Below are 21,858 nucleotides of genomic sequence, written 5' to 3'. Positions count from 1 at the left end.
GTCACAAAAGAATATGCAGAACTAAAGTTTCCCAGAATGCACGCTGACTGCTGGTTAACAGGGGAAGTTTGATAGCAAACTGGGGGTTTAAGGGGTGGGGTTCAAACTGTCACCGTCCTGCTGTCAGTGTATATAAGAGGAAACAAACGCCTCTACTCCAGATGCTGAAGGGACACAAAGAAAATATATTGGCTTTGTTGAACTCTGGAGCTGCGTCTGAGAGGAAGTCTGTCGAAGCCTGCGCTCACTGGTATCTCTCTCCAGCCGGCCTGCTGATCTGTTGTGCAAGATGTCTCAAAGGAAGATGCTGCAATTCTCCACAGGAGCTCTACTTCTCCTCCTACCCTGGTTTGGTGGACTGGTCTTCGGAGAGATCAGCAACGACTTTTCCCAGTGCCTCAATTTCTTCTACAATGAAACCCCACCAAGTGGTATCCCTGCAGTGGGATACCAGCCAATATGCCAGCGCTACAAGAACCAGTACCACTTTGCCAGCCTGTATCACCGTCAGCACCGTGCACCTTTGTACTCCGCCTACATACTCAGCCCTGCAGATGGCAAACGGCCCAGTAACACTTGGAAATATGAACCGCAGGTAAGTGTTGTTCAACAGCAGACATTTTCTTTGCAGACTGGCAGGTGTTCATCATTTATTATTTCTTCCACCACATTTATATCAATAAAACACCTTTCTGTATGACAGCACCACAAGAAGGTGATATCATCGTTTGTTAGTTGGTGGGTTTGTCAACAGGATTACACAGAAGGTACTTGACAGATATCCACAAAACTTGGATGGTCGTGGAGTTTCGACCCAGAAAAGACCTAATTAACTTTTGATGTGGATCCGGAACACACCAAAACAGTCACATAGATAAACAACACTAGATGTCAGAAGATTTTTTATATATATTAGGTGTGAACTGTCCCTTTAAGTGTCTCTAGATAACTCAGGTTTCGCAAACACGCTTATATTCTAAAATATATGAATTTTAACATATCTTATATTTACATGTATGGGACAGCATGTTATGACGTGTCAGGGAAGTAGAAGTTTGTGTTTAGTTTAAGTGTTCTTGTGGTTGGTGTGTTATTAGCAGAAGTAGAGGAACGCTGTCTCAAAGTGTGAATACAAAAATGCTGATATATTCTTTGCTGAGGTAAGGAAAGTTACATTTCATGAGTTTCATTTTCATTTTTCTTTTGCGAACTCAGGAGTGAATCAGTCAGACACTCATTCAGATAAAGTAATAAGACAAAGACACATTAGTATAAAGGAACAAAAAGCGGCAAAATACTCATTTGTAACTAAACTGTGACATGTTCTTCCCCCATTGTGTGGCACAAAGTTGGCGTTTTCCCGTGCCAACCCAGAGATGAAATCCTTCTATGGAAACCCCCCAGTGGACCAGAATGTGATCGAGAGCCAGGCGGTGCTTGAGGACTACAAGAACTCTGGCTACACCAAAGGCCATCTCAATCCCAGCATGCACCAGAAGACGATGGCAGACCGAGAGGCTACCTTCACCCTGACAAACATCGTCCCTCAGCGAGCGGGCTCCAACGGCGGACCCTGGAACAGTCTGGAGAAGGAGCTGTTGGGGAGATTCAAGGCCTACTGCAACGGGTCAATGTACGTGATCACTGGAGCCCTGCCTTATATCACAGAACGCTGGATTAATAACAGGGTGTCTGCTCCTGAGTACATGTGGTCTGCCTACTGCTGCCCATCCTACAGTAGCAACCTTCCAAAGTCCATGAAGAAGTTTTTCCCCACATATGCTGCAGTGGGAAGAAATGACCGCAACAGTTCACAGGAGATCGTGCCGGTTAATGTCAAGGCGAGGGCCTCGGTGAGGGGCTATGACGTGAAGAGGATGTCTTTAGAGACTCTGGAGGGCATCCTGGCGCAGAGGCTGGGCATACCCATCAGTCTGTTTCATGGATGGTGTCAGTAGCAAGGGCTGAAAAGCTTTAGTTAATTGTTTAAATCAAATGTGCACTGCAGCCACCAATCAAGAAGTGTTCCTGACACTTTTTAATAGCTGAATGAGTCTTTAATTAACCAGGACATGATGATTATCTAATGATTTTGCTAATAAATCAAAATTGAAATGAATGAATGAGTCTACTGATGAAACAAATCAAACAAAATGTTGATTATATTTTCAGAAAAGAGAATGCCATTGGTTTAAATGTCTTTGCACAGACATTTTTTTAACTAAGCTGTTGACACAAATGCAAAAACCTGCAAATAAAAGGGTCACATTTTGTACCGAATCATGAAAATACTGTTTGACATCATGCAACAGCAGCCATTAGCTGTTACGGCTAACTGTGACTTCCATATTAAACTGGATTAACCTGCTGGGGGCCCTGAGGCAAAATGAGCTAATGAGCTATGACATCTATTTACCTCCCAAATTCATCCCACTCTCTGTGCAAATGTGTATAGTCTTTGTGTCGTGGGAGACTATGTAGCTCCAAGTTGGCTGTGAGGTAAATGAAGTGAACCCGTACAGACAAAAGGAATCGGAAATATTTTTATGATATCACCACTTCCAGATTGTTTGGCAGTGGAAAGGATGATGGAAAGTTAAAATCTGGAGGGTAATTTGAGCATATTTCTGGGTAAAACTGCTTTTTTGGTAGCCCATTAGCCAACGTAAGCATTCAATCACTTTCAAGCGATTTCGTTATTTCCTGCTTGATAACATCCGGTGTGTTTCACTTCTAGTCTTAAATAAATGTGTCCAAGATGTGCTTTTTGTTGTTATTCGGACTTTCATCATAATTTCACTGCTTCCTGATCGACCAGCAACTGAAAAGCTGACCCATTAGCTTCAGTTAGAGAACACTCTGCTGGAAAAACCAGCATAGACCAGCACCAAAACCAGCACCAAAACACAACATTCGATGCTAAACCCTATGCTGGTCTTGCTAGTGACCAGTCACTAGCAGGACCAGCATATGTTGTGTTTTGGTGCTGGTCGATGCTGTTTTTTCCAGCAGGGCAGCTTACATTAGTGTTAGGTTACTTCCTAGCTAACATTACAGTTTGATGAAACTTACACGATACGATAGCAAAGGCTTAAATTAAGTCTTAAAATAATAACGCACACCTTGGACACATTTAGCATCGAAGTGAAACACACTGGATGTAATGAAAATGGTAATGTTAGCTTGGATGCTAAAGTTAGCAAATAGGCTGTTTTATCTTGAAATGTGGCCCGATGTCCCTCTAGATTTTCATTAGCCATCATCTTTTCAGCTGCCAATCAATCAAGAGCTGGTAAAAGGGTCACAATTTGACAGATTTGCTTTGGTTATACGAATTGCAACTGGGAACACAGCAGCTGAACATTATCTCTGTGTTTAAGCTTCCCATCCCGACCGCGATATCGAAGGAAAAATGGCTGCCATGTGAACATGGTCGATATGTCGATACAATACTCAATGCTAACTCACTTGATATGATGCAACCTCCAAATATAAAGTAGATAATAACATTTATTAATATAATAAACTAGAACAGCTTACCATTAAAATAAAACAAATATTATATGATCTAAACATCCATACTTCACAGAATGTTATAGAATATCTTTGGTCTGGTTATTGATTTTGCAACTACTTCCAGAGAAAATGTTTTTAGTTGCCCCCTTGCTCCTTTTCTTTTTGCACCATTTAGCACCACTTAAATCAACTCCATGCTTTCATTGCTGATGTCATTAATTTTGGTTTATTATAAATAAATGACATGAAGTAAACTTCTGGTGTAGATTCCCTTCTTGTTGCCCTCATTGAGACGATTCGTGACGAAACGAGAGAGGAGCGGAGCTGTGAACTGTCACCTGGTTGTGTGTTGGTTAGCTTGTTCAAACTGATACCGTCCCACAAACCTCAGAGAGTTCTTAACTGAAGAGCTGCAGGTAGGTGTAGTCAGTGTTTGAAGGGAAAGGTCTTCGGTAAGACTAGTTTGCCCAGCAGTTCAAGTTTGAGAGAACATCTGGAGTGTGTTCACTGTTCACTGCTAGTAATCATCCGATACAGCCAAAGCCTTGTCTCAAAGGAAGATGCTGCAGTTCTCAACAGGACCTCTGCTTCTTCTCCTACCCTGGTTTTATGGACTGGTCCTCGGAGAGGTCAGCAATGACTTTTCCCAGTGCCTTGATTTCTTCTATGAAAAAACTCCACCACAGGGCTTCAAAAGAGCAGAATACCAGCCAATATGCCAGCGCTACAAAGATGAGCCTCGCTTTGCCACCCTCTATCAGCCTCGGCATCGTACACCACTGTACTCTGCCTATAAACTCAGTTTTGGAAAGGGCCAAACCGGCCCGGTGCTAACTGGAAGTATGAACCACAGGTAAGCAGAAAAAAACCTTTACTTTAAGACAAAATGTATGAACCTACTGCAACAATGGAAAAATAAATGAGTAAAAAATTAGGACATTTTGTTTTGGTTGAGTGCAAAATTAGTTTAGTTCATCTATTGAATCATCCTTTACTGCTTTTAAATGTATTTTAATTCTTTTACCAATTCTTAGGCTGTTTTACAATTCCTCTTAAGTCTTCTTACCGGGCTGTATTGGTTTAATCTATTGATCTATCTTACTTCTATTTGTATTGCTCATACTTGATTTTGCTCTCTATCGACGGCGTTTTATTCCTTTTACTTGTATTAACTGTTCAGTTTTGTGCTTTTTCTTTTTGGCCTTCTTGTTTAAACTTGCTCTTAATCTTGGCTTCCTTGTGTTGGTCTTGGTTGTGAAGCATTTAGACTGTTATATCATCGACCCGAGTGTCCTGCTTTGTGCTTTGTCTGTCAAAACACTTTGTAAACTGTTTTAAAAGGTGCTCTATAAAAAAAAAGTGTTGTTATAAGTGTGTCTATATATCATAACTGGAGGATGTCACTTATACATGAATTCAGGCGTTTTGCATGTAGATTTAATAGGATATAGTTTTGCAGCTGTAATGTGGTGAGACTAAATGTGTGAGAACACAGGCAGTCGTGGTCATTGTGGTGAGTTGCCCAAACGCAGTCCTTTTCCATTACCTTCAAGCAGAAACAAAGGCAAGATGCACCTAATCTTCTTTCAGAGGAAATAAAGCAGTATTTCATCCATTTTGTTTTTTTTTTCTATTTCATTTTATTTTGTTGATTTATTTTAGTACACACACCTGTTTGCACACTCAGACTCAATTCAACAGCAGCAGAGCGCTCTAATGTAGAAGAAAAAAAAAAAGATATCTTCTTCTGTCTTTGTTTCTAAGCTGGCGTCTCCCAAAGCCGGCCCAGATATGCAGCCTTTCCCGTGCACAATCCCAAAGAGAGTGAAGAACAGCCAGGCGGTACCCGAGGATTACAAGAACTCTGGCTACACTAGGGGCCATCTCAATCCCAGCATGCACCACAAGATAAAAGCAGACCGTGAGGCTACCTTCACCCTGACAAACATCGTCCCGCAGCAACAAAGCTCCAACCAGCACACCTGGAATCATCTGGAGAGGGAGGTGTTTCATAGATTCAAGGCTCATTGCAACAGGTTAATGTATGTGATCACTGGGGTCATGCCTTATGAATCTGAGGCACACTGGATCAAGAAGAGGGTGTCTGTTCCTGAGTACATGTGGTCTGCTTACTGCTGCCCATCCTACAGGCGCAGCCTTCCTGAGTCAGTGAGGATGTTTTTCCCCACATATGCTGCAGTGGGAAGAAATGACCGTGTCAGTGGGGAGGAGATTGTGCCGGTGAATCCTGACGCGAAAGACAGGATCCGCGGTTATGATGTGAGGCGGATGCCCCTTCAAGAACTAGAGCACATCCTGAGGAGGAGACTGAGCATGCCCAGACTGCGTCTGTTTAAACGGCAGTGTCAGTAACGAAGTGTCACAGACTCTTTATACATCTATCATAGCCATGGTTGTTATAGAAACTCCCTTACGGCTTAATTACCATGTGTGTACTTATTCAAGATATCCTTTCATCACTTAATGTTTCTATTGAATGTGATCTTGCAGAATTCCTATTTTCCGCCTTGTCAATGTCATCTTGCACCAACCTGATGCTTCTCCAATTAAATCAGACTGAAACTGTCAAGGAGCCTTCTGATGAGTTGAAGTATTTATTTTTTTTAATGATATGATTGAAACACAAATATACAAAATACCAAGTTGTCAATTATATTGTCAGAAACAAACAAGAGCATCGACTGTAATGCTGTATTATTGATAAAAAGACAGAAATATACATTACTGATCATCATAAATAAGTACAAGCTTTGTACATACAAATGAAAACACATCAAATTAAAATGGCTGAAGGTCTGAGATTGATTTTCTTTCTCCTCGTACAGAGGAATTCATTTACACCTGACTTCCTGTCAACTTTGGACATTTGCCTTCTGTATTTACTTTTTTAGCAGTGAGTATGAAAGGCATCTTCATATCACTGAGAATAAAATTAGCATCTACCAGTCACATTCATCACCTAGATTCTACCACATTCGATGGAAAACCTGCTTTTTCTTTCCAGTTCTGTCAGAGATTCAAAGGAGAGGCTCTAAAAACACTGGTGGTTTTTCAGCTGCTCCACATCACTAAAACCACTCCCACAGTTGGAGCACTGGAGCGTCGCCTTTTCACTGTTGTGTATGAGCTGGTGTCTCTTTAAGTACTCCACGCGACTGAACCGCTTTCCGCATGCTTCACACCCGTATGGACGCTCGCCCGTGTGAATCCGCTGGTGCCGTTCCAGATTGCCTAGACGACTGAAGGTGCGTCCGCACTGAGGGCAGCGGTGCGGCCTCTCGCCCGTGTGCACCAGATGATGCCGTTCCAGTGAGCGCGAGTGCGTGAAGCGCTTTCCGCAGATCTCACAGCAGTGCGGCCGCTCGGCGGCACATGCACACTCATGGTTCTTTAGTGCCCAGGCATGGCTGAACGTGTTGCCACAGTGGGCACAGGGGAAAAGGCTATCCTCCGCTCCACTGTTCTGTAACTGAGATCCTCCAAGTGGACAGGGGTGATCCTCCAGCTCGGCGTCTGAGGTGAAGCCTCCTCCACACTGTGGGCAGAAGTGCAGCAGGTCCCCACCACCCTCCTCTTCCCCTCCGCTCTCCCCAGCACTTCCTGGAGCAGACAGGTGGGACCGGGGCTCCGACTCCATTCCATCATCTCCAGACGTGACTGAGTCGCCCTCTCTCAACTTCTTCGACCAGCCTAACCTCAGCTCCACTGCGGCCCTCACCGGGTCCTTCGACCTGCCCTGTCCTACCTGCTCCTCTCTCTGCAGGGTCGGTGGCTGAGGCTCCAGCTCTTCGTCCTGCTCCATTCCATCCAGACCAATGTACTTGGGCGCCATGCTGATCTCGCTGCCTCGCACCATCTTGCGATCTGGGCTGACATTCTGGGAGACCGTCATGGCAGCCTGCTCGCGGCCTCTCTCAGCCCTCAGTGCGGACTCCAGACCCCTCAGCTCATCCATGGTCATGCCCCCATCAGACGGCTCTGCTGAGCCCACCTCCCAGTCCTCCTCGTCTTGCTCTCCCGGATGAAGGGTCGGAGGACGATCTGACAGGTCTCCTGAGAAGAGACAGAGAGGAGGACAGAAAGTTGGCGTGAGCAATCGTTTCCACTTTCTTTCAAACTGTTCTCCACTCCCTCAACCAGTGTGACCCGGGCTCATTACCTTCGCTTTGGGCTCTGGAGCCAGAGTGGAGGTTCTTGCTGGGCGGGTCCATCTTCAAAGCCTCCTTGATGAGCTGGAGCGAGGCGGGTTGATAGCCCTCTGTATGAGAAAACTGCACAGACAACCAAAATGGCTTGTTAACTTACATGCAATGTTTATAAAGCATCTGAGAACAAAGCTGCATGATTGATTGCATTGTATTTTAACAGCCATCAACAACACCTTGAAATGACTTGACAGGGAGGCTAATAACACATTTTGCACGCTCTGAATATTCAAATTGAGAAGAGGAGAGGAGAGGAGAGGAGAGTGGTCCTGTGGCACTGCCACTTGGTCATGTGGTGGAATAGCAAACAGCTTTTCACCTCTACCAGTAGTATTTCTACCTAAAAGCCTGCTGCACTTCAGATGTGGAGAGCCACACTCAACAGGCTCTTCTGGAAGCTAAATATCGAATCAATAGCCTTCGTTTTATCCACTACATCTCTGCAGTGATTTGATGTCTGAACACGGGCAAAGCTCTCTCAGTCTCTCTCCGTGTTAGCGCTCCCGTTTTCTCTCTACGTTCTTTCTCATTCTATATGAAGCCGCTGAGCAGCGCAGAGATGCTGTGCCACTTTCTCCTCCTACTCCTCCTCCTCTGAGAAAGCCCTTCTCCCTCACCTCCTCTTTGATGTTGGCCGTCTCCTCCCCCTCAACGCTGAGACTCCCCTCCCCTTCCTCGTCCTCCACCATCCCTCCCTCATCCTCTTCATCCCCGGGGAACTGGATGAGGTACATCTCCCGGGCCTCCTTCCCCCCTTTTCCTCCTGCTCCTGCTACCATCCCCACAGCTCCTCCGCTTCCTCCTCCTCCTCCTCCTCCACCGACAACACCACCGCCGCCTCCTCCTTCCTCCCACACACCTCCAGGCCAGCCTTTGCCATAGGCTGCTGCTGGGCTCTTCTTTGACTTGCCTCCTGTGGAGAAGAGAAGAGAGGAAGACGAAGGAAGGGAGGGTGGGAGAGAGGTGAGAGAGGAAGGTGGGGAGGGGGCAGGAGGAGAGAGGGAGGGCATGTGGGGAGACAGGAAGGAGAGAGAATGAAATATGAGGGGGAGAGAGATAAGTGGGAGGAGATGATTGGGAGGTCAGGAGAGAGAGAGAGAGAGATGAAGGAGAAGTGGGTGGAGAAGTGGGAGATGAGAAGGAGGAGGAGGAGGAGGAGGAGGAGGAGGGGTAGGGGAGGCAGAAGGGAACAGGAGTGGGGGGGGGGGGGTTGGGGGGAAGGGAGACAGGAAAGGGAGAAGTGGAGGAGGAGTGAGCATGATGAACGAGTGAGGAGAGAGGGGGCGTAGAAGGACAGACAAGCGAGCGGAAAGGAGAAAGAGACACGTGAAAGGGAGGAGAGGCAGACAAGAGGGAGAGAAGTGGAGTTGGTGGTGGGGGGGGATCGCCAGGGAGAGGAGGAGGAGGAGTAGAGGGAGGACATGTTGAAGGAGAAAGAGAAGAATGAACATGTGAAAAGATGAGAGGGAGAGACAGAGGAGAAGTGGCAGTGGAGAGGAAGTGTGTAATTACGGCGGTGGTGGTGGTGGTGGTGGTGGTGGAGAGGAGCGGGAGAGGAGTGGAGCGGAGGAGGCGGGTGTGGGAGGGAGGGCGGGGGAGTGTGTGTGCAACGTGATGAAGGAGAGAGCAGAGCAGGAGGAGGTGGGGGCAGGGAGAGAGGAAGGAGGCGAGGGCGTGAAGGAGCGAGGAGCGGGAAGGGGAGGAGGTGGAGTTGGAGGGAGGCAGAGAGTGAAGAGAAGGAGGTGGGGGGAGGGAGAGGAGCAAGGCAGGAAGGGAGGGAGGGAGGGAGAGAGTGTGCAAAAAAGCACAGAGGAGTGGGAGGGACAGAATGCAGCAGGGAGGGAGAGAGAGAGAGAGGAGAGGGGGAGGTGAAGGACAGAGGGAGAGAACATGAAGAGGAGGCGGAGGAGGAAGGAGGAGGCAGGGAGGGAGGGAGAGATCAGCTCTTGCCAGATGGTTTCCAACAAAACAAGTGCGTCTTCCATAAGCCCTGGCTGCACAGCAACAAACCTGCTCCTCACATTCAAACACTAGAAACATGGAAGATGTTCTTGCAAGGTGCCTTTTGATGGTGAAGGCAGCTATAATCATGACACAAACTAAAACAAAAAGGTGATGTAAGCCTCCTAGTCTGAGAGGAGAGGCTCATCCTCGAGTAATAAGACACACTCACGGGCGCCCTCAACTTTTCGTTTCTGCCGCCCTCCGGCCGCCTCCTCCAGTCCGGCGCTGCGGCGGTGGGCAGCCCAGCCCATCCCGTACTTGCGCTCGGTCCTCAGCTTGTTCTCAGTGAGCCTCAGCCGCAGCTTAAGAGCCTCGTTCTCCCTCCTGTTGACGGACAGCTCCACCAGGTAGTCGTTCACCGTCTCCTGGAAGAGTTTGGTGATCTCGCAGACGGAGGCTCGGATCAGGCTGTCCATGACGGCGGTCAGATGGGTCTCGAACGTGGAGACCGACTCCTCCATCATCTTGACGACCTGAGTGGTGGTTCATTAACAGTTGGATGTCAAGATCATGAGACATACGAGACCAGCCTTCCGCCGATATCGCGAAAGTTTCACAGCTTTAGTCACAACATATCCAATCTTATCGATAGGCTGTCTGTTACATAAACGAACTTTACTCGTCGCTACGAACTAGCAGCTACGAAACCTTCATAATATCAACATTAACCTGCGACCGGGCTCAGTGGATGCACACATTAACATTATGACTATTCCGTCTGTTTAATTACAAACTATATTAAAGGGCTAATCAAGAGGTCGCTATTGTAGTTCAACACCAAACCAGAATTAGCTAGTTGAAATAACTTGACGATGACATACTGTTAAAGTGGACGAGGAGCAGAAACCCCTCCGCAACGGTGGAAAGTGATCGTGCTAGCAGCCTGGCTAATTTAGCCTCGTATACGCACCGTTTGTTAGTTGAAGCCCCGGAGGAGTAACCTGGACGTGAAACGGCGACACACGGTTTGATTTCACGGCTGGCAGATGAGCCCGCTCGGCGTTCATAAGCACAGAGACGCGGCGACAAAGGAAAGCGCCATCCAACTTCTGCTCGCTCTCCCCCTGCTACTGTTTTCCTCCTCGCCTCCTTCAGCACTGCTTAACGACGCTTGAGGAGACTGCGCATGCCCAGTACCGTAATTACCCTACACTCAAGAGCTGCCGCACCCTAGAAACAACACAAGCTCGGGTTTTTTTTAATATATATATATTTTACCTTGCGCTTGATTTCAACAGTGGTGGTGAACCTTATTTTTATGGAAGTAACAACACAAAAATACCTCCTCGCTGACAGTGTTTGCGTTTTTTTCTTTTTTGTGTTTAACATTAAAATGTCTTCCAGGGAGGATGGGGGCGCTGTTGTTAATTTTTGCTTCATGACTGCACACTGAGAGAGGAAGACACGTCGTTTCTTCCGCCTCTGGGGTTGAGTTGCAGCGTCTGCCATCTGCAGTTCACTCAGCGAAGGGGGAGAAGACAGCACAGAAGAGAAGTCATCATGCCGATGTTTGTGGTGAGCACCAACGTGGCCAAAGGCGATGTGCCGTCGAGCCTGCTGTCGGAGGCCACTGAGGAGCTGGCTAAAGCGATGGGCAAACCTGCACAGGTGAGTAAGGCCAGGTGCACGCTCAATCCTGCAGGACCTGCTCATCCGGACGTCCAGAACTAAATCCGCCCTCATTCTTTCCCACATGAATGACTTGACTATTCTGATGGGTGCAACACGAGCAGCAGCTGAAGCCTGATGTTTTTGTATTCGCAGCTAAAATAAGATATTTAACGCCTCTCTGAATGAGGCGAGCTGGTGGTGCAACTGTGCAAACAGACTCCGTTATTTCAAGAGTTTCTGGTAAATGATTGATCGCGGTGTCAGTAGTTCAGTACACCCACATGTTAAAAAGGTAATCCTCTAACATGTTATACTGAATATCTTGTCCATCATTGTCGGAATTTTTATATTTTAGCATGCAGTTTACTTTCTGTATTATAAAAAGTGATTATATTTTTTGGCTAAATATCCTCGAATTTCTATGTTTTTATATTAAAGATGTATAAAATTGGCCACCTGTTTAACTCCTACTCCGAAAGAAACAGGGGCAGCATATAACGAGAGTAGCTAACTGCTGCTGACTGTGTTCTGTTTACGACTGTAGCTGTTGTTAGCTTGTTAGCATAGTTAGCATGCTAACTTCAGTAGGTATCTCTAGATGCCTTTGACCCTAATGTCAAAACTGTCACATCTTCACATTCTTTTTTTTTTCTCACAATTTCGTGTATATTTTTTGAATGTTTTAAAACAGAATTCTTACATATTGCACCTTTTTAATATGTTAAAATACAGCAAAGTGATTCAATATTTTCACACCAGAATATTTAGCCGATTTTAGACCATTATGTAGGGAAATTGCTGTAGGGTAAATAGTCAAATTTATAAATAATAATAAGAAAGAAATCTTAAATTTTACAGGTTTAATCTGGTGACAAACTTGGATTGCGGTTGGGAAGCTGTTTCAAAAATCGTATATCATCATAATCGTCAATACGTGGCTGACAAAAGTTGGTTGTTTGCTGTTGTCTATATTTAATAGGCTAACACCAGTCATGACTAACCTGCCCACTGTTGGTTGACATCACCTCTGTGTCTCTGTCATACATTTACCAGTACATTGCCGTGCACATCAACCCTGACCAGACGATGATGTTCGGGGGAAAGGGAGACCCCTGCGCACTCTGCTCCCTCACCAGTATTGGCAAGATCAGCGGTCCTCAGAACAAGCAATACTCTAAACTCCTGTGCGGACTGCTCAACAAACACTTGGGCATCTCTGCTGACAGGTAGCAAACACACATGGCATCCATAGTGCATATAAGTTGATAAGTAAATTTAATAACATGACCGAACAAAGACTACCCCTGTGCAGGCATCTTGCTCACTGTTAATGTCTGATCTCATTAACCTATTTCCCTTTGTGTCTATTTCAGGATTTATATTAACTTTGTAGACATGGAGGCAGCCAATGTGGCCTGGAACAACACAACCTTTGGCTGACATGGAGGGCAACGCACTGAAATAGAAGAACATTCCCCATATTTTCATAGATGTACTAACATATGAATTGAAGAAGCAAAAGACACCCAGTAATGCACTGGCCAATATATTGGCACTTAATATGACCCTTTAGCTTTGCACTGATCCCTTTCAATTTAAATGCAATAAAGTGAACCATGTAGACCAATAATTAATCAGGGTTTTCTTTTTATTGTCTAACCTGAAAGGCAGACTGCATTTTTACATGTTTACGTAAACAAAAATCCATCTTTTTGGGATATTTTGTCTTTGAAAAAATTGGGCACACAACAGCAGCTAAATGGAATTCATCCATTGGTGATTTTATTATTTATCCCATGCTTTTCGTACTCTGACATTTTAGCACATCCTCTGTTTAAAAGGTCTATTTGGCCTGCTAGGTGTATGTGGCACAGGTCTGTGGCACAACTTGCAAATTCATTGAGGTTCTGAGGAAGTGGATCTATTTAGGATGAGCTTAACAAAAATAAATTGAGATATCCGAAGACGGGAAAGCTTATTTGTGGCCCCACAATTCAAAAGCCGATTTTCTAGAAATTGTCTGCATGTCCCAACTGAGTGCCTATCTTGACCTTTGTTTGAAAACAATGAGCCCAGTGAGAGCTGATGTAAAACCTGGTATTCATTGACAAAGTGGGAGGTGTTCAGTTAGATACTGAAATATATTTGCATTTGCTTACTGATTTCTTGCAATCTTTTTTTCCAGTGAATTACACAACTACAGTAAAAATACACGCCACTATATGCCTATGATGAGAGACATCTTATTATTATAATGCATGTTTTCATGCAGTAGTAGGTTAGCAGTTTCTGCAGGGATGAATAATAACCAATAGCAAAATATAACAATATATACAATGTAATATTTAAGTTTTAACTAGACAATGGAAGACACCTCAAGAAGAGCCACAGAGGAGGGATCCCTCACCCAGGACAGAGAGACATGCAATACTTGTCACATGTACAGAACTATAACATCACAATTTACAAATTGCCCTGACAGAATATCTGTACTAACTACATAATATATATGTAAAGTATGCGGATCCACATGATACCATTGTGCCTGCTCAGTTGTCTCCTGGATGAGAGACAGCTTCATGCTTGTGTCTTTCCTAGCATGTGATCATTTGCTTTACATGTCAGTAGAGTTACTTTGTTAAATAAAGACTTCACAATTTCCCCTGAGGATGGATGTGCCAAACGAGGTATGTATGGTTAGGCAGCAGCTTCATTCCATTTACATAAAATAAGATAAAATAAACGTGTAGTGGAGTCACAGGGCAGCATTACTGCTTTAATTTATGTCAAAGTGACACGCCGGGTAGTGTGGTTTTATACCTGCCTGGTTCCCACGGTAACTTCCGGCTTGGTAGCCAACAGAGCGCATGCGCCAAGCAAAATCTCGTTTTGCCATTGATTGTACGGTAAATACCCTTTAACACTAGCCTGACAGTCACGTTTTATGTTAAATTTTACAAAGTTTTTTAAATGTTGAACGAGATAATAAGTATACGCGGGGTGAATGTGGTGTGTTCTGGCAAGAGCGTTACAGCCAAGAAGACGTAGGAGCGGCGTACCTCGGTTGGGAGGACTGAGAGTATGGCGGAGACGTCAGCTGGCAGCGAACGAGGTATCGACCGAGAACGTGCGCGAAATTCAAATCGAACAGATGAGTTATCTGAGGCAGTTGAGTGCGACTGCTCTGTGAATGGATCAGAGATAGGCAGTTGGGTAGGGATTGATATTGATGAAGGGAGAGAGCAAGACAATGAGGAGGAGAGGAGAGGATACATATAAATCGAGGCAACCGAGCAAAAATGAACAAGAGATTAAGAATGGATGGTGATGAGAGCTATGAGAGTGAGGAAGGAGGGCTTGAACAAGTGCAAAGGGTGAGACAGGAGAAGTTTATTGATATAAAATGTTTAATGAAAAGGGTCAAGAAAACATGAAGAAATCCATTCTTGTTAAAAACAGCTCTGGCTGTTAAGATAGGGGAAAAACAATAAGCAAAGGTGTTAAATGATGGGAATCTGTTGTTGAGGTGTAACAGTGACAAAAAAACTGATGAAGCATTACAATGAAAAGAGATAGAGAAAAAAAAGGTGGTCAGCTCATAGTGTGGCATGTGGTGGGTGTAAGGTTATGAGAAGGGAAACGAATATTCAATAAGTAGGAAGTAAGAATCACTTATGCAGAAGCTGTGAGTGTGTCAAGAGCACAGAACAGAGATGTAAACGAGCAAGGAGATGTGGAAGTTCAAGATGTCACAACAAAGGACAATTGACAGGATGTATGTGGACAAAAGGGACCTAGTGACATTCATTGCAGGAGTGGTCAATAGTACAGCTGAAAATCAAAAAATGTTCAAATTCAGCTCATTGTCAAAGCAGCAGTGAGTCACTTAGGATTAGTTGGACTGATGCGGGAAGAAGTGAGGGAAAACCTTACAAATCAGTCAAGCCAGGAAGCATCATGGGTGGGTTTATATTACCGTACTTACCGTACTTCTTTTACAATGGAATGCTAGAAGTTTAGAATTGCTAGAATTCAAGCAATTCATCAAGGGAATGGCTGTAAGACTGGTTATAGTATGTGTTCAAGAAACCTGATTAAAACCAAATTTAGACTTTGTGGTACATGGGTATACAGTGATGAGGAGCGACAGAAATCATGGGGGAGGAGGAGGGTGTGCTACATTCATCAAGCAAGATATTCCGTATAGGGTGCTGGAAAAGGGGGGTGATCAGGTATATATAGTGGTGGAAGTGTGGGAGAGAGGGGAGAAGGTGGTTATAATTAACTATTATAACCAGTAGGGCTGGGTATCACCAGGTACCTCGCGATACGATACTATCACGATATTTTGCCCACGATAACGATAATATCACGATACAGCGATTCTGCGATAATCCATATATTGCAAGAAATTTCATCCACAATACATCACGATATCTGTGTCACTGAAGAAGTTCAGAATTTATTGACTGCACTGAATCCACTTCACAGGAATTACAAAACATTGTCAATCAATTTCACATGAATGAAAGCCAAGTAAACAAAGAGTATATTGCACAGTGTCTCTTCTTAACACACACACTGACTACAACTATCGTTAAATATCTATATGTGTGGGTTTTAGAGCTATTTTTTATATTTTATTTGGTTGTATACCTATGTTTGAATAAAGATAGTGGATCCCATTCAAAGTGGTCTGAGCAGCATTCACAATTCCTTAACTACTTTGGGAGAACAAGTTAATTTGTTAGAGCAGCATGTTGGGGCTAATGAGGACAATGTGCAGGAGTATGGTGCTCAGTCTCAACAGCTATAGAAGTACAACGCTTACCTGATGGACAAAGTCGATGACTTGGAGAACCGAAGCCGACGCTCTAATCTCCGCTTCGTTGGAGTTCAAGAGTCCGCTAAATTCAGTGATATCGTCGTTTTCATGTCCCGGCCGATCCCACAGCTTCTGGGGTGAGACAGCGACAGAGCCAGTCCCAGGTCTATTATGATCAAACTTCTTAACTTCCAGGATAAGGTAAAAATCCTTCCCCTTGCCAGCGTGAAAATGAAGCTGGAGTATAACGGGTCTAGCATCTCTCTCTACCCAGACTTGAGTGCTGACCTGACGAGGAGGCGCCGGAGCTTTGACCATGTCAAACGCAAGCTTTGTGATCTCAACATTAAGGGCTTTCTGCGTTATCCTTGTACGCTGTGTGTTATTGTTGATGGCAAACAGTAGCGTTTCAGCTACCACAAAGATGCTGAAGCTGCCTTCATGTCCCCTTCGACTTATCGGGGATAATGACTACTGTCGAAACGAAAAGAAGGCAGGCCCATGGTTATCAGAGTCTTTTTCTGAAGATTAGTCTTGCAAAGAGGGGTCGTCTTATAATCAGGGTCGTCCCCAATGGATGATGTTAAAGGATTAAAAATAATTCATTTGAATATTAGGAGTCTTGTGCCTAAAATTGACTTACTTCGTGCATGGGTTGTTCTACATAAGCCTATCACCATTACACTCTCTGAATCATGGCTCAACAGTAACATCTTGGATAATGAAATAAATCTCACAAATTATGTTCTATATAGACCTGATAGGTGCTTCAGGAGTGGAGGTGTGGCGATATACGTTTCCTCTGATCTTGTATCTGAATAAGTCATACCCACAATTGAGCCTCTACATTTTGAATGTGTTTTCGTTAAGGTAATCTTTCATGTAAATAAATGTTTAACTATTGGTAGCATATATTGGCCACCCTTTTCGCCTGCAGAGTCCTTTAATTGCCTGATCTCCACCATTAATTACATTTCCTGTAGAAACCAAATCATTTTACTGGGTGATTTAAACAAAAACTGGTTAGATAAGTCATCCAATAAAGAACAAAATATACCTAGTACTCTAAATGTCACCGAACTAATTAATGAGCCTACTCAAGTAACCCCTAGAACCCAATCTCTACTTGACTGGATACTCGTTTCACACCCAAATAGAATTATAAGGGCAGGCGTTATGTCTGATTGTTTTAGTGATCACTCAATTGTCTACTGCGTATAGAAAATCAAACTACCTAATTTGCTGCCAAGACTACTCAAGATCAGACAATACAGGAAATTGAATTTAGATGTATTCATTAGTGGTTTGATTGCTATCAGCTGGGAAGGATACCAATTAATACCTGATGTACAAGATGCCTGGGATTTTCTGTATACTGAGTTTATTGATGTTGTGGACAAACATGCTCCTTGGAAAACTGCTACGGTCAAGGGTAAACATCTCTCCCTGGATCAGCCCCGAACTTATTAGTTTGTTTGGGCAGAGGGGCAAAGCATGGGCAACATTCCGTCAGACGAGGGATTATGCTGATTGGGAAGTATACAGGCAGCTGAGAAATATGAGCAAACCAAAAACCTGTAATACAAAATCTAACTACTATAAATAATCTCTCACTAGTGACTTTAAGAACCCTAAGCAATTCTGGAACCAAATCAAAACAATTATTAATACAACAGATAAACATTCTATTAATCAAATAAGAGTTGCCAATACAATACTACATGACTCTGGAGCTATTGCCCAAGTGTTCAATCAGCATTTCTCCTCCATGTGTTCCTTTTTACCTGACTCTCACTTGACAACTGGCCTCTTTAGTAATATTTCACCTTGCTGCAGTTCCTTTTCTTTCAGGAAAATGTTACCAACTAAAGGTCAAAAAAAAAAAAAAAAAAAAAAAAATGTAAAATGCAAATGACAAGAAAAGATCAGGATGAAGATTTTATCCTGTGGGTAATGGGGGCGGGACTTGATAAGCTTTGGCTTCTCCCGCTTTTCCCTTTCGGCCATGTGTATTGTATTATTTGAACAATGATGAAATGTGATGTTTATGAATTGACATGCCCGAAATAAACAACATAAATAAATAAATAAAAATAATGCCATTACCGAATTAAATGTGAACAGTAGTGCTGGACTTGATGGAATAAAAAACAGGTTTATTAAACTATGTATCAACTTGCTGATTTATTTACCCTTTCTTTGTCTACATGTGAGTTACCAGCTATCTGGAAATTTGCACGCATCACTCCACTCCATAAAGGAGGCGATGTACTTGATCCGAACAATTGAAGACTTATATCTATTATATGTTCCATTGCTAAAGTCTTCGAAAAATTCATTTAAAATCAACTTTCACATTATCTCAGTATCAACAATATCCTATCACCATTTCAATCTGGCTTCAGGTCTAGCCACTATACAACTGTTGCCCTACTTAAATTCACCAATGATGTGTTCTCTGCTGCTGATAATGGTGATCTCACTTGTGCCATCTTTATTGATTTAACTAAAGCTTTTGATTTTGTTGATTGCTATCTGCTTTTAGATAAGCTCCATGCTATCGGCCTTTCTGAAGATACAGTTCTGTGGTTCAATTCATACTTGTATAATAGAAAACAATGTGTCATCCTACATGGGAATAAATCTGATTTGTTGATCCAACAAAGAGGTGTACCCCAGGGCTCATCATTGGGACCATTTCTCTTTTCTATTTATGTAAATAATTTACCATCAATTTTCAATAATTGTTTTGTTCAACTTTATGCTGATGATACTGTCATATATACATCCAAACCTGATCTACCACAAATTCAAGCTTCTCTTCAGTCTGATTTCAACATCTTACAAGATTGGCTTTCACATAATAAACTATTGCTCAACAAAACAAAGTCCAATATTAGGACTCTTTGGTACCAGACAGAAACTCCAAACCCGGTTCCTGTGTAATAACCTGTAATGATGGCACTCCTATGCATAAAGTTGATAAGATTAAATATGTTGGTGTATGGCTTGATTCTGAACTCTTCAAATCACACATCGATCATGTGTTATGTAAAGTCAACTTTGGAATCAATGTTTAACATCGATCTCGAAATTGCTTTACACGCAATGTTTGAAAGAAACTTGCCTCTCCGTTGATACTTCCGATTGTTGACTACTGTGATGTTGTCTATCAAAATGCCTTTAAATCATACCTTGTTTCACTTAGCACAGCATATAATAGCAGGGCTTAAAGTATTCTGGCACCGTGCCGGATTTCTGGCGTGCAGCGTTTGGCTACAAGGAAAAAAAATTCCTATATTAAAAAAAAAAAAGTCTTGATATCACTTGAGAGTTCATGAGTGCATCTGCCGATGATATGATGGGAACACAACTCTCCCTCTCTCAAACTAACATTAGTTACACATTGCATCTTTCAATTATGTTAAAATACACAGAAGATTCACTATTTTTACACCAGAATATTAAGCAGCTTTTAGACCATTATGTAGGGAAATTACTGTAAAGTAAATAGTCAAATTTATAAATAACAATGAGAAAGAAATCTTGAATTTTACAAATATATTCTGGTGACAAACTTGGACTGCGGTGGGGAAACTGTTTCAAAAATCCTCATTATAGCTTTCACTGTTATCCAGGGCTGCCACCCTGAGCTTTGATTAGGTCTGTTTATAATAAAAAGTTAAATTAGTTCAAATATGTATGATACAAACCATTGTTTATGCCATTTACTTTTTGTGAGGTTATACATGCTCTTTAAATATGTCATACTTTTTCATAATCTGAGCACGGTGGGCAGGGTTACTCTTTATGCATAGCAGTTAAGTAGGGGAATTTGGGATCTTCGAGCCATTATTGCAGTTAAACAATACAATACGTGTATGCTTTTGGCCCGTGGCTGACAAAAGTTTGTTGTTTGCTGTTGTCTATATTTAATAGGTTAACACTAGTCTCAACTAATCCGCCCAGTGTGGTCTGACATCACTTTTTTGTCTCTGTCCAACATATACCAGTACATGGCCGTGCACATCAACCCTGACCAGACAATGATGTTCGGGGGAAAGGGAGACCCCTGCGCACTCTGCTCCCTCACCAGTATTGGCAAGATCAGCAAACCTCAGAACAAGCAATACTCTAAACTACTATGTGGACTGCTCAACAAACACTTGGGCATCTCTGCTGACAGGTAGCAAACACACATAGCAACCATTAGTGCACAAAGATTGATAAATAAATTTAATATTGCGACCGAAAGAAAGACTTCCCCTGTGCAGGCATCTTGCTCACTGTTAATGTCTGATCTCATTAACATATTTCCCTTTGTGTCTATTTCAGGATTTATATTATTTTTCCAGACATCGAACCAGCCAATGTGGCCTGGAACAACACCACCTTTGGCTACGTGGATCTCAACACACTGAAATAGAAAAACATTCCCGTATTTTCATAGATGTACTAACATATCAATCAATCAATCAATCAATCAATCAAAGCTTTATTGTCATTTTGCTGTACCAACCAAGTAGTACAACAAAAATTAGATGACGTTTCTCATATGAATTAAAGAAGCAAAAGACACCCAGTAATCCACTGGCCAATATATTGTATGGCTGCCTTAAAAGCACTTAATATGACCCTTTGGCTTTGCACTGATCCCTTTCAATTTAAATGCAATAAAGTGAACCATGTACACCAAAAAATAATCTGTTTTCTTGTTATTGTCTATCCTAAAAGGCAAGGCCCTTTCCAACTGAGTGCCTATCTCGACCTTTGTTTGAAAACAATGAGCCCAGTGAGAGCTGATGTAAAACCTGGTATTCATTGACATAGTAGGTGTTCAGTTAGATACTCAAATATATGTGCATTTGCTTAATGATTACTTGCTATCTGAGGGTAGGTCAGAATTCTTTTTTTTTTAATAGAATAGAATAGAATTACTTTAATGATCCCAGACTGGGAAATTATTTTTGTTACAGCAGTAGTGGGTCAGCAAATAAAACACTTAAAACACATAAATAGAATCCAATATATACATAGTGTATATATACAGTGCACAGTGTGCTATAAACAATAAACAATAATAATATATACAACAAAACAAAATATGCAAAATATACTATAACAATAATAATATATACAACAAAACAGTAGAGAGACCAGAGTTCTCAGTCAGGCAGAGGTGAGAGAGTTATTATATAAAGTGATGGATTGTGGCAGGAAAGATTTCCTGTATCTGTTGCTTCGACAGCGAAGCTGAAGCAGTCTTCCGGAGAAGGTGCTCCGCTGTCTGACCAGTGTGAGTTGGAGAGGGTGGAGAGGATTATCCATGATGGATAACAGTTTTTTCAGTGTCCTCCTCTCCACCACGGCCTCCAGAGTGTCCTGTTTGCAGCCAATCACAGAGCCAGCCTTCCTGATCAGTTTGTTGAGTCTGTTGGTGTCGCTGGCTCCGATGCTGCTCCCCCAACAAACCACAGCAAAGAAAAGTACGCTGGCCACCACAGACTGATAAAAGATCTCCAACATCTTGCTGCACACGTTGAAGGATCTCAGCTTCCTCAGGAAGTAAAGTCTGCTCATCCCCTTCTTGTAAACAGCTTCAGTTTTAGATCTCCAGTCCAGTCTGTGGTTGATGGTAACACCCAGGTACTTGTAATCCTCCACCGCCTCCACATC

General features: G+C 43.0%; 5 protein-coding genes across 5 annotated transcripts; 4 read left to right on the top strand and 1 right to left on the bottom strand.

The window, feature by feature from the left end:
• Nucleotides 1–146: 146 nt before the first annotated feature.
• Nucleotides 147–3,770, top strand: LOC115568317 (endonuclease domain-containing 1 protein-like). Its single transcript, XM_030395499.1, has 2 exons — nt 147–595; nt 1,350–3,770. The coding sequence occupies exons 1-2, from the start codon at nt 290–292 to the stop codon at nt 1,956–1,958; spliced, it is 915 nt and encodes a 304-aa protein (XP_030251359.1). The 5' UTR covers nt 147–289; the 3' UTR covers nt 1,959–3,770.
• LOC115568655 (endonuclease domain-containing 1 protein-like) lies at nt 2,283–6,068 on the top strand. Its single transcript, XM_030396157.1, is given in 4 exon segments — nt 2,283–2,337; nt 4,054–4,334; nt 4,337–4,369; nt 5,281–6,068. Coding segments are annotated over 4 exon segments (978 nt in total). The 3' UTR covers nt 5,890–6,068.
• Nucleotides 6,069–6,112: 44 nt separating this feature from the next.
• LOC115568309 (zinc finger protein 768) lies at nt 6,113–10,874 on the bottom strand. Its single transcript, XM_030395485.1, has 5 exons — nt 10,657–10,874; nt 9,916–10,219; nt 8,360–8,655; nt 7,697–7,808; nt 6,113–7,590 (listed from the first exon to the last, which is right to left on the bottom strand). Exons 2-5 carry the CDS (start codon nt 10,208–10,210, stop codon nt 6,569–6,571), a joined length of 1,725 nt encoding a protein of 574 aa, XP_030251345.1. The 5' UTR covers nt 10,211–10,219; nt 10,657–10,874; the 3' UTR covers nt 6,113–6,568.
• A 277-nt stretch (nt 10,875–11,151) lies between these two features.
• On the top strand, nt 11,152–12,991 carry LOC115568323 (macrophage migration inhibitory factor-like). The gene is made up of 3 exons (XM_030395510.1): nt 11,152–11,354; nt 12,411–12,583; nt 12,731–12,991. The coding sequence occupies exons 1-3, from the start codon at nt 11,247–11,249 to the stop codon at nt 12,795–12,797; spliced, it is 348 nt and encodes a 115-aa protein (XP_030251370.1). The 5' UTR covers nt 11,152–11,246; the 3' UTR covers nt 12,798–12,991.
• A 1,210-nt stretch (nt 12,992–14,201) lies between these two features.
• On the top strand, nt 14,202–20,879 carry LOC115568322 (macrophage migration inhibitory factor-like). Its single transcript, XM_030395509.1, has 3 exons — nt 14,202–14,469; nt 20,196–20,368; nt 20,518–20,879. The coding sequence occupies exons 1-3, from the start codon at nt 14,362–14,364 to the stop codon at nt 20,606–20,608; spliced, it is 372 nt and encodes a 123-aa protein (XP_030251369.1). The 5' UTR covers nt 14,202–14,361; the 3' UTR covers nt 20,609–20,879.
• Nucleotides 20,880–21,858: the final 979 nt, after the last annotated feature.

This window comes from Sparus aurata, chromosome 18 (genome assembly GCF_900880675.1).
Source record: "Sparus aurata chromosome 18, fSpaAur1.1, whole genome shotgun sequence".
Taxonomy (NCBI): Eukaryota; Metazoa; Chordata; class Actinopteri; order Spariformes; family Sparidae; genus Sparus; species Sparus aurata.
This window is presented reverse-complemented; position numbering and strand designations above follow the sequence as displayed.